This window comes from Cottoperca gobio, chromosome 13 (genome assembly GCF_900634415.1).
Source record: "Cottoperca gobio chromosome 13, fCotGob3.1, whole genome shotgun sequence".
NCBI lineage: Eukaryota > Metazoa > Chordata > Actinopteri > Perciformes > Bovichtidae > Cottoperca > Cottoperca gobio.
In genome coordinates, this window is record NC_041367.1 from 4617036 (window position 1) to 4630144 (window position 13109).

General features: G+C 42.6%; 1 protein-coding gene across 1 annotated transcript in view; it reads right to left on the bottom strand.

Annotated features, from left to right (window-relative positions):
- Positions 1–1257: 1257 nt before the first annotated feature.
- The window catches only part of clmpb (CXADR like membrane protein b), a 64792-nt gene continuing 52940 nt past the window's right edge, over positions 1258–13109 (bottom strand). The window contains exons 3-7 of the mRNA XM_029446253.1: positions 12897–13101; positions 10145–10312; positions 8737–8859; positions 8176–8317; positions 1258–6558 (exon numbers count right to left, since the gene is read on the bottom strand). Of these exons, the coding sequence (XP_029302113.1) occupies positions 6225–6558; positions 8176–8317; positions 8737–8859; positions 10145–10312; positions 12897–13101 (972 nt within the window). The 3' untranslated portion in view covers positions 1258–6224. The remainder of the gene's footprint in view (positions 6559–8175; positions 8318–8736; positions 8860–10144; positions 10313–12896; positions 13102–13109) is intronic.

The window sequence follows — 13109 nt, forward strand, 5'->3', positions numbered from 1 at the left end:
AATCACCTGTCGTCAGTTTTCTGATGGTCCAAGCTGTAACGAAATCCGAGTATAGCATGTACTATTGATAGGTGTGTGTGTGTGTGTGTGTGTGTGTGTGAATATGTGTGTGGGGGCACGCCAGTGAGATGGTTTATGACAGTGTCATCACACATGGCTAATCACTGGAACAATAGGCACAGAGGCATGGGACAGAAAGTGGAGAAAAGTGATCGGGCCTTGAAAATCTGATCTTGCTTAATATGGATGCTGTGTTTAATTTAGCAAGCGGGCTGCAGCCGACCGCCTGAGAACGCGCTGGTGATTGTATTACCCCCCCCCATGGGTCGTTCATGTGCATTGACTCAGAGTGTTATTTCCACTCGTTCAACCCACTTGTGACTTCTTGTCATACCTTTTGTGTGCATCCTTGAAGAAGAGATAAAGTCCCACCCTGTCTCTTTAACCAGAGTTGACACAGACAATCCATCTCGGCAGTTCAATAGATTATCAACATAAGAAGAAGTTTTCAGAGTGGGGGGGGGGGGGGCGATAAATGTCAGTCAATAAGTAACTGACAGGTCATGGATAGGGCTGACCTTGTTGCTTCGGGCGTGAGCTGAAAAGCTGGAGATCGAGAGAAACCGTTGAGGAGGAAGGAGCCCCCATACCCACCGCCTGCATCCTCAGCCACTAGTTATTAGGAGGGGGCGTCTATATCAGTAATAAAAGACCCAAAGCAGTGTTGCATGTTTAAGCCGTGGATGTGTAATGGAACTGGATGGTGCCATATTTAATCCAATGAAAGTGCATTAAAATAATATCTTAATTTGCCTCTTAAATAAATATAAAGTAAGTAATACAAATGACTGCTAAATGTTTTAACAGCCTCTGTGGTCAGGCATGACAATGTTTACATGTTTACCGTCTAAGTTTAGCATGTTAGATGCTAACATTGGCTAATAAGCATTGAACAGCAGAGGCTGATGGGAGTTTCAATCGTTTCCAGGTTTTAAGTAAAAGTTATTTCATTTCATCCTGAATGTAGAATTAATGACATTTTATTTCATGCCAATCCATCCGATAACCACACATATCAACCTCCTGGTGATGCTGGAAGAAAGTCAACAGGATGAATCATCTGGAAATCATGAATGTACTCAAAGTTGTGAATTAGCATGACACATCTCTCTCTCCGGAGTGTTACATATATCCTGTTGTTCTTGTTTTGCTGTTTTCAAAGAGGCCAAAATCCGAATCAAGATGCAACAAGACCAATTAAGTTGTCATTGAATATTTTATTTGCAAATGAAAGAGTAATAACTCAGAAGTCGTAAAAATATACATTTTTTTACTTGTGATATTTACATGGATTGTTTTCATCAAACGAACAAACGAAAAAATTCTGTACTGTTTTATAAAACCAAAGAGAAGCCACGGCAGAAAAACTGATGAGAGTAAAGTAAAGAAAAGTGTCTTACATTTCCCTTTAGTGACGCCGCGCTGAGCCTGTCTCCCCCTGACATCCAAACAATGTAGTCAAGAGAAGCAGCCAACCACACAGAACCCACACAGGCCGGTGATGAGCATAGCACACAAAAAAAGTGCAAAGTACATGGATAATGAATTCAAAATAAAGAAGAAGACAAAAATAAAGCTTCATAAAACTTTCTGTGAATATATTTACAATTTTCTTTTTTTTTTTCTTCTATTTTTAGCCGAATACAGTTATGTTACATCAAAGCAAAGCATTCCCGTTCGTCTGCTCAATCTCCTATGACATGCAGGTACCTTTGCTTTCCTTATCGAGGTCGACTACAGCCCAGTCCATCTCCTCTCTCAGAAGTAGCAATACATCACATTCCCCTATATTGACATACAAGGCCAAACCACAAAGTCTGAGCATCACTTTGCCCTGCTCAACAACTTTATTCAGAAATAAAACTGCTTAATAAAGAACATAAAACATAGTAGCTACATGAGATTCATACACCTATCATATAACGCAGGATAACCATTAAATGATTTCATGTTTACTGCACCTGTGTTGATAATAAGACAATATACGTATAGTGCTGATGGATACTGTTTAAAGAATGATATTGGATGGGCTGCTGACACTCTGAAGTGTTTTAAGACTTTCCTCCTCCACTCTTTACTGAACTGACAAAAGCTCCTTAAAATTCATTTGTTGGAAAAGAGCACAAGTTTTGTCAGGCCACAAAGCGGCACACATGAGAGGAGAGATGCAATGCGAGGGCTCATAAACTGGGGAATCTGCCACCTGAGACTTTCAGTTGCTCGAAAGCAAATCAAAAAGCTTGGGAGGAATTTAACAGCTGGAAGACTTGCATCCCATCCTTCCACCTCCACTGCTACTTTCATCTGCTGTGGAGGGAATTTCAATTGCTAGAGCCTACAGCCCTGGCTCCTAATCAATCCTGCGATACCTCTCCTGATTCTTAGCACTACTCTCGCAGATTCCCATGGAAAAAAAAAGTCTTGAAGCATATGCTATCCAGATTGTTAAGATGCATAGCAGAGTTTGTATTTCCGAGTGCATGTGTTTGCATGCACGTATGTGTGTGTGTGTGTGTGTGTGTGTTTTGTTACAGTAGCTGTGTGTGTGCACACATGTCCCCTGGGTGATGCAGAGTAGAGTGTCCCTTTCTGTGCTGCATTTAGTATCCTGGTTCCATCAGTCAGTCGTAATACCTCCAGACATTCAATCCATCAAATTGATTCTGAAGGAGCAGAAATAACAAGGACTGCTGTTTGGGCTTTTGTTTGTGCAAACTGTGTGTCTGTGTGTGTGTGTGTGTGTGTGTGTGTGTGAGCACATGTGTGCATGTGCAACTGTGAATGTGCATAAAGCACACACCTGTGTTTCCGTGCGGACCTGAATGTGCCACGTGTACCTGTTTATGTGTGCGTGTGTGTGTATATACAACTTTGACCTGTTCTGTATTGTGTGTGTGTTTGTGTGTGCCTTGAGATGCCATCAGTACACCCAGAGCCAAGTGCATTCCATGTTAAGAGACAACACGAGCAAGGAGAGAGCGTACAAGTGGCCTCCAGAGCTGACAATATTATGAATTATGGACGTGCTTTGTCTCGAGACACCACCCCCACAAGCAAAAACATGACTGCTGCCTATGAAGCCAAGTTCAATAGGCATCGAAGTCAGTGAAAACTAAAATAAACACTGCCAGTCTGCAGTCATATCAATTTGGATAGAGGTTACTTTGCATGACTGGATCCTTCTTACTCATTGAATGGCTAACATGAGAATGTGTGGGTGTGGCCCAAGGGCTTATACTGAATTTACATGCACACACCCACACAGACACACTCACACACATTCACAAACATGCATGCATGCATGCAAGCACGCACGCAAAGTCACACACACACAGTAGCTTCCCTGCTCAAATATGAACCGCTGTCTCTAGTTGAATATAAAAGGCATTTTTTTTTCTCATCTTCCCTTACAGTTAAGTCACGTGTGAAATCCCGCATGTGAAGTCAAACCACAGGTGCTTTTCAGACAGATGTTGGTTTTCAAAAGGTTCATGTTTTTTTATGAATCACTTCATCTTATGTGACAGGTTTTTACTTTAGCGTGAACATTTTTGATTTCGAAATGAAACAAGGTTAAAGCCCAGCTACCGACCCAGAGAAAATAGCAATAATCGTTACAAGCTATAATATTAAAGTGTTAGACATACTGATGCTTTGCTCTTCTTAGAAGCAGTAAGTGGAGCTTAACTTGTTTAGTTTTACCTGAGAGTCATTCAATTACAAACCGCTTATTTACTTTGACAGTATGAACAACCTCACAAACTTTCATTTTGATAAATCTTAGTGAAATGTAAGATGGAAACTGTGCCAGATTAAAGGTCAGGCTTAAAATATTCATTATGTGTTGAATATTAAATGGAAACTTTAATGCCCGTTTTCTGGTGAAGGTGTTTTATTTTTTATTACCCCGATGGTAGTGCCTGAGGAAAGGTCACTGGGTCACCAAAATGAGAAAGAATTATCCTCTGGGGATCAATAAAATCCATCTCATGAGAATCTGGCTAGTAGTTGTGAAGTAGATATTTAGTTTGTCACGCACGAGTGCTGAGTTCAAATATGTCAACGGTCTTCACTTGTTCATACAACACGTGCACAAAAAACACAGTTTAAATTCACTTTTGGGTTTCCCATTTGACTCTTTTGTAAGGGTTTGTTTCCCCTCACATACCCTAATTTAAATTAAATGACATCATGTGCGTATATCTATCTGTATGTACAATATAAAACAAGACTGATTACAGAATGTACAGTACATTGTCCCTTGGCATGGGATTGCTTTCTCACCATGGATAGTTCCCTCTGCTTGGTGCTTCCTGGGCTGCGTCTGTTATTACAAGGGCAAGTTTTGTGAAGTTGTATCTCTCAGTATTTGCTACTGTTGACCCTCAACGCTGGTTGTGAACAGAGACTCAACCACTGGTGTGCTGAAGATAAGGACAAGGAAAGAAACCAGAAGAGAAGAGGGATTGCAAAGGCACACGAAATAGGCTACTTGCCCCCTTTTTTTTCAGATACTTTCAATCAAACTGCACTGGGTCTGTCTGAGGATACGACAACAAAAGGGAATTGGCTGATAGCATAGCTCGACCAACAACCAAGCAGGTCCACGGTGATTCAGCGAAACAGCAATCGAGTGCCACTCCATTGTTATGGATCCAGGGAGAGTACTGTCAATGATACCATACACACGCTATACAATTGAAGTCTCTAGAATCATACTCCTCGCTCCCTTCATTCAGACATAGTAATTGTAAAATTGAACGTCAAGGTCAATTCTTTGTGCCTTAGCTCGAATGTTGATTCAGTACCTTTTATAGGGAGCCGAAAAGAATGGGATCCACCATCTTTGTACGTCACACATTCATGGTGAGATTTTGGTTTCAGTTCGGAAATGTAGCAGGTAAACAAAAGAGTAAAAAAAGCAACAATAATAAACCCATCCTAGGGATTGGTGGCACTTCTTAATATGGATGAATGGACATATAGCTGTGTGTCACTCTTTACAACCTGTTCAGAGAGAAGAAACACAGGAGAACAGAAAGAAAAGAAAAACAAGTCCAATAGTCTAATAGATGCTTATCCCCTATATTTAAGTATTGACTCGCTATAGGCCTAATACATACTATTTAATTATTCAGGAAAGATATTCAGTACCAGAAAAGGTTGTCCATAGATGAAGACAGGATGTGGGATGGGGGTATATTAACTCCATTGATTTGACTCCACTGTCAATGCTACATCCTTGTACCTGAAGTTTCCCCTGCTGATTGGTAAAGCAGATGAGCTGTTTGTGAGCCAGCTGAGTCAGTCTCAGGACCGCCGTGGTTTCTCACGGGTTCGTTATGAGAGCACGAAAAGACCGAGAGCGGTGAGGCAGATGATGCACACGCCGCACACTGTGTCTATCCACATGGATGGGCACAATAGGCCCGGCCCATGGGAGGCAAAGGGGGTTAGTGGTTTCAGAGCAGGTGCTGGAGGCAGCGAGTCGGAGGTGCAGGGTGACATGAATCAGAGAATCACCTTACGCCCCCCTTTCCTCCTCCCAGAGAAAGAAATCGGTAGCTGTCTCACACTCGCACTTTCTTCCTCCTTGTTTTCCGCCCTGCTTGTATCCAGCTTGTATTTTTTTCCACAACCATCGCTCAAGAGCTGTATGACTCCATTGATATCTGGCTCAGAGTTTGAATCCACTTCATCATCCAATCTTTACTGTCTCCATTTTTCCCTCTTTTTGTCTACTGCATGCCTAAACCTTTTGACTTCATAAATAAATAAAAGCTCTACTACTGTAGGGGGCTCCTTCCACCCTGCTGCACACACTACTTCCCTGTGCCTTCAAAGCCAAAAGACAGAACTCAGAAAACAAGTTTTGCCTTTAGCCATGAGACACGAACAGTGTTGCATCTCGGGTCTTGTTTTTTCTTTTGTTTTGTTGTTTTACGTAATTCAGTAGGGGGCAAGCATGTCTTATTTCCCTTTTAAAGTATGCATTCATTAAAAGTACTTTTAGACTTATAGTATTTATTCTTGTAATTACATCCTTTTAACTAGTTGCATTTCTTTGTCTATGGAAGAGTCTCAGTCTTTGGGAGGGGGCTAGAGGGGGGTTTGGGCTGGGATGGGAGTCTCACATGGCTGCAGGAAGTGGTTGGCTTTCAGTCCTACACAGTCTGAAAGGCCTTGGTCTGGGCAGGGACCATGAGGGTTGGGGGTGTGGGACCAGACATGTTCCTGGAGTTGTATTTGGGAGTGGCAGGAGGCTCTGGGGTCTTGGGTACCACTGAAGTGTAGGCTGGAGGGGGCTGTTGGAAGCCTGGAGGCTGTCCATTTTCCTTGAGAGCTGCTACAGCAGGTGGGCGGGGACGGTGACCACGCTGGGCGCTGTTGTGCACCATGGACTGGGTGGAGGAGGCACCGGAGCGTGAGCTGCCGGAGCGGGATGAGGAAAGGGAGTTGGGCTTCACCAGCTTGGCCTTGGGAGCCTCTGCGTCCTCCCTGTGGTTAGAAAACACAAACACACACACACACACACACACACACACACACACACACACACACACACACACACACACACACACACACACACAGCAAACAATGATGACAAACGTCCATTTATTTTATATCAACTTCTAAAAATAGAGTCAAGGAAGACATTCACACACACAAACACACACAACTAGAAAGGCACACGAAGAGCGCAGACCCGCGCCGAGGCCCCGCCTATCTTGCAATGTTAAAATAATACGTGTAATTTGTGCTGTGAATGTGGTGCTGCGTTACTTGTAGGGTATTGCAATTGCAGAGGATCTTTTCAGCTATTAAAAATCCCTGTCACCGGGTCACCAGGGTGTGTGGGGTGTAAGTCCGCAGGTAATATCATCCATTGATATAGAGCTTATATTCTCTACAGAAATAGAAACCTCTCCTCTGCACGGTACCTTCTCAGACACACCAGAGATGGTTCTATAACTCTTGGGAGACGTGTGTCACTAAAGATGGTCAATTTCAGCACATTAGAGTAAAGACTCAAACTCTTAACATGGTATAAAAAGAGAAAACAGCACATCTGCATTATTTACTCGACACTGTCCCTCAACCATTCTGTATCATGCATCGTTACATCAGTAAATATGCACCTACACCGACGGCAGTCTCTCACAAAAAAATACTGTTGCTTTTTTATAAGTGTCATTAGCGGTCCACAGGGTCCAACGCCGCACACAGGCTGGAGAGTGAGAAATAAAATGATCAAGCATACAGGGGTTGTTTCTGTGAAGGGTTTTCATTAACTATTTAAAGCAACCGCTAAGCACAGTAAGAAAACACTGTTTTATTACAGTAGCAGTACAGTACGTATAGGCTGGGCACATTTAATTCTCGTGTAGAGCAATTATTAATACCCTATATCCTTTTTATGACACAGATTCATATCTGGTTCTCAAGCTGAGGCAATTAAAAATGTGTTACTCTCACTCTTTAATTTAGACTTAAGTTAATTGCAACATTTTCTTTTTTTCATGGCTCTCCTGCTAACTTACAGTATGTAAATCATATCGCCTACAGAGCTCGAGATCATACTCGTGGGATCTGGTGCTGCAGGTGCACCACTCCCGGCCCCAGGTGGTGACGTGGGCTGTAATTGTATTGTTGCAAGATATATTCTTTCCCTATATACCGCTCACTAAAAGATACCATTTCGCATGAGATATTGCGCCGGTTGATATAAATGTTCCAGCCCAGTTTGTCTGTACAATCTGAACAATGAACTAGCTTTAAAGATGATAAAGGCATATTTTAAATGCATGTAATAATACACTATTACATTAAGTTCATGCTTAAAGTAGTAGTAGAAGAGTATATCTAGAATATATCATGGCAGGTGGTTTCTGCAAGACAGAAACAGATTTAAACTAGTTCATAAGTGTGAGTTGTAGCTAAACAAAAAGCAACCGCCCCACAGAGACACACATGATAGAACACATGAACAAACATCTGACTGCACTCATAACCTCACACATCCATACAATTGTAACATTTTAACATGCACTTTAGCTCGTATGATAGTACAAAAGGAGTAAAGCAGTCACAGAAGAAGAAAGAGGATGATTAAACCTGATCTCATTCGGAGTCTCCTCCTCTTCGTACTTCTTTTTCTCTTTCTTCCGGAAGACGAGCCAGATGATTAATATGACAATGATGACTCCGAGGGATATTCCCACCACTGCACCTGCTACCATACCTACATCCCTCACATCTGTGAATGGAAAAGAGGGAGTGATGAGAGATAGACCTCATTTACTGGAAACACCTCAACATGCCACAGTGCCAACATTCAATCTAACACCAGGGCTATCAAAGTGTTCCTGCTGAGCTACTATACGTGTCACTTTCTCTACACATGACCCCAACCTCTCGGGAAATGCATTAATGTGACAGTGAAACATAGGCTGTTGGAGCGTAGGTGTTGACCAGTAGCCAGCAGTTTGAGTTTAGTGCAGTCCCCACAGTGTTGGAGCACTGGGGAGGGGGAGGGTGTGGGGAGGTAGATGGAAAGGCAGAGAGAGAGGTGTACATTTCCAGCTGCAGTTTGAAACAATAACCATCAATCAGTGTGGCAGTTAGGTGTGAGGTGAGCGCTGCGAGGTCGCCTCTCCCTTCCCTCCCAAAACTCACGTTGCATCGTGACCTCGATGGTGCAGTTTTCCTCTCCCACGTCATTGCTTGCTGTGCACCTGTAGACTCCTGTGCTGTCCATAGTGAGATTCCTCAGGGTCACAAGCTCTGGGTTCTTGAGATCTGGGGAATTGAAATATATATAAGTATTTGCATGCAACTGTCGTTTCACATTCCTGCATGTTAATCCACAATGAACAACTGTAATGTTTTACATGGTTGAAGAAAGAGAGAGAGAGAGAGGAAGCATGAGGGAGAGAGGCAGAGAGAGATATTAATGGGATGTTTATTTAAGAACAAAGAGGAGGACTTGAAGACAGTAGCAGGAGTATGTTTTGAGGGAGCGATGGAGCCCAACAGCCCCATGGGATATTTAGTCATCCCCACCAATGACAACCAAACAATATTATCTTTCACCAGACCCATAAATAATGGCCACTGGCGCGGTGTGTTATCGTCCAATGAAAACTAATTAGACTGAACAGGTGTTGTTCGGTGAAGGTCATTAATTTGAGGGGTTCTGTCTGGGCACGTGCCATCATGGATGCCAGTTGAACACCAGAGGGAAAACTGAGACAGAGAGGTTGGCACCCCGGGGGTGTTTATGCAGGTTTAGAGAATACACAGTAGGGAGAATTGCTATACCATTAGCTTTTCTGCTATAAACTGTCTCTGTTACTATTTAGAGGCGGATATGCCTGGTTATGATCCAAAAGGAATGCCAGAATCCACACCATATGAATTAAGTGTGCCTCAGGGCTACTAACAAGCCAACGCTTTTTTATTTTTTTGGTACCGAATGTAGCTGCCAGACCAGTTCTGTGTATTGCATTTGATTTTCTCCACTTTACACACAATCCAAGAGAAACACTCATGCATGCAGGTGTAATTCACTTGAGCCAGCCTGACATTTCAATGTCACTGACTTCTTCATCAGACTGGATCCTTGTGTTTGTATAACTCATCCCGACAGAGTACAACAAAAACATCACAGGGCCATGTTCTGTTTGATTTCCTGGGAAAGCATATGTAGTATGCATAATGTGGTCTTTAGCTGTAGATGGTAGTACTGACACAGGTCTTAAGATAAGACAGACATGCAGAATCAGTGGCCTAATTGGGACTGTCTGAGCTCTTTAAGTGCCCTTTAGTAAAGCATTGTAACTTAATGATCTGGTGAATCAGCTCAGAGAGCCACCAGGACCGTTGCAGATGTACTTGGCAGATTTAGGTGTCAGTGTTAGCAAATGTATGAATGTGAAGTTGGGAGGAGGCGAAAGAAAGACAGTGTGCTAAGCAAAACACCTCCTTGGATAAATGCAGCCTATAAAAAATCACTAATATGTAATAAAATGAATCTTCGTATGATGAATCAGCACTTCAGCGTAGTGGCAATTATTTTCCTTACCTATCAATGCCAGGTTTGGCAATTTCCCCAGACTCTTGCCTTTGTCGAGGACTCGCTCCCACTTGTAGTTGATGGGATCAGAACCATCGCTGGACTTGCAGCTCAGCTTGACATCACTTCCCTCCAGGAGTTTGCCATCCATCCAGCACCTCGGCGTGGAAGGTTTGACTGGAAGAACGATCAGGGAAACAGAAACATTTTAATACAAATGTGCAGCAAACAAGCAAATATTTTCGTTCTGTGTCACATACATATTCATCATTTTGAGTTTGGGATATCACTTACATGCCTTTTACATAATCATGTTAGAAAACAAGCAACGAAAGTTAAGAACACTTAATATTGCAAGGGTCTTACATGTACTGTATCAGTAATATGTGTAGTTTAAAATAAAAGCATTTCCTGTTCATTTACATGCCTTTAATTAATTTTGTGCATATGAAGTTTTGAACAAGAGATACTAGACCAAACATGAATCTGTAGCACCATCAATACAGGAGTTTTAGCCTCATATTGCTGAAACTGTGGCCTTTACAGTATATACAGGAATATAGAAACATTTCCTTATTTGGAACTGTTATTACTATTACAAAACAAAGCTTAAAAGCTCAACAGATATTCTATAAATTCATAAAATCCATTTCCCCTTCCTTGTCAATGGTTTGGTTAGTGGTGATATCGCTCTCTACGTGTCTACAATGATCTGAATTATTGTTTATAATGGATTATCTCATTAAATAAACAAAAACTACTCGAGTTATTCCATAATGTTAAACCAAGTGAAACATAAAATGAAGAGCGAAGGCATAAAGGTGAGATAATAAGAACAACTATGGCTTGTTAAAGTTGAAATGTCAAACATACATTATAAACTTTAATTGCCTGTGTCTGTTCTTATGAATCTAGCATCACAGTCATTTCTGGTGACAGAAAACAACAGTCCCACAGGGGATGGATCAATGTGACCTCAAAGCTGGCTGCGAACGCTTGTGGTAATAGGGTTCTCCACAGGTCAAAGGTTATGGTCATAGTCCAGTAGCTGGAGGCACAGTACAGTATAGCTGGTGCATGCTGGTCCTGTGCAGCTGCTCTGTTTAGATACACGCTGAGAGGCACTGCAAAGCTTTTAAAGCAGGGAGAAAAGCAAACTGTTCTCTCCCTCCCAAGTGATATATTTTTAGATCAGTGTTGGGCTAAATTTAAACATCTCTTTTGTGTTTTTGTTACGCTGTCATATTAGTTATTTGGTGTATTTGGCTGTTTGCTGCTTGTCAGCTACGTTGCAGTAAAAGTAACTCTGTAATGCTAAAACGTAGAGAGTTAGTGGTGAACGCTAAATACAGCCAGATAGCTTATGTGCCTTTGTCCGTCCAACCCTCCTTTTCTCCATCCCATCCTCATCCGTGTGCTTCTCACAGCTTTGTCAGGGTCAGTCAGGCCTAACTGCAGCAGGAGCAGTCGAGACCTCAGACACACACACATAAATATTTTCCCACACACAAAAAACACAACACATAGACACTTACACATACAAAGTCAAAAAATCTGCACATCCACACACTCGCGAAAAAACAGTGCAGGCATCCAGGCGTTACCGTGCAAGTTCGTACATAAACACATCCACCACCACTGGCGGCACGCACAAACCCTGGCGTGCATACAAACACATACACTCACACATCGTCTCATGCCAAGCCAGCTACGAGCTCGGCTGCCAAGCTATTATCTTAGCGTGGGGAGAGATGTAGGGAAAAATGCAAATGTTCGTCTCTCTCAAAATCGAAAGTGTCACCGCAAAGCTGAGGGCAATTTGTAAAAATGGAGGCACTAACTCACTGAAATGTCTTTATGGAAGAGAGAGGAGAGTGAGTGCGAGAGGATTAACAGACTGTTCCATTAGAAAACCAATAACCGCGGGTTGAACTAATCTCCCATGATGTTTTAATAAATCGCCTGCTTTTCTGACATTGAGAACGCTCTTGCTCCTCCCGCTGGACTTTGTGGCTGGCTTTTGTGGTACAGCCGTTCCCCCTTTTGCTGTCTGTCCTTCAGAGTTGTTTAGCTATTTGAGATACGCAGGCGGAGACACACATTACCACTGAGCTAGTTGTAAAGCTAAGCCATTTAGAACCGTCTGTATATTGGGCAAATGAGGAAAACAAAAAGAAGGGGGAAACAATGTAATATGATGACTTGGCTGTGGCTTATGAGGCCAACACGGGCTTTTCTATAGTTGCAAGAGCCAAGACATGACTTTCTAAGAAACTCATCAGTGGTTAGACTGATGGCAGTTGACTTTTTTCAATGTCATTTTCAACTCCTTAATTTCATTACAGCATGTTCCTCAAGCTAACAGCAGGATCTGTTTCTCAAAGATCTCATAGAGGACGCACATGTATTAGCCTGTGCAATAGGCATGAGTAATAACTTAATGCTTGTCCATATAACTCAGACCCCTAACATAATCAATCACGCTCTTCCAGAGTCACATGTTTCTGGTCTCACCTCATCAACAAACCAATCCAAAGCGAACCCAAACAGCACGAGCGAAATCAAATCACACTGTCTGAATCAAATTGAATCATTAGGACAGTCAGCATGACGGAGGAAATGTGCCAGGCTAATGATCCAGTGATTAGGTCTGCGTGTGTGTGTGTGTGTGTGAGAGTGCGTATGCATGTACGCACAAATGGGTTTGGGTCTTTCCATAACCCGAGTGTGTGTCTTTTACAATGTGTCTGACAACACTCACCCAGCACAATGAGGTTGACCTGGCTCCAGTGGTACTTTCCCCCTGTCTTCACTTTACAATAATATTCTCCAGAGTCGGTCAGCAGCAGGTCACTGATCATCAGGGAGGCGTCTCCACCCAGGTACTCCCCAGCAAAGGACAGGCGGCTGGCCTCGCTGCTCGCCGCCTCATTGGTGTACACCTGACCCCCGAAGAAGGTGATGATCTGGATAT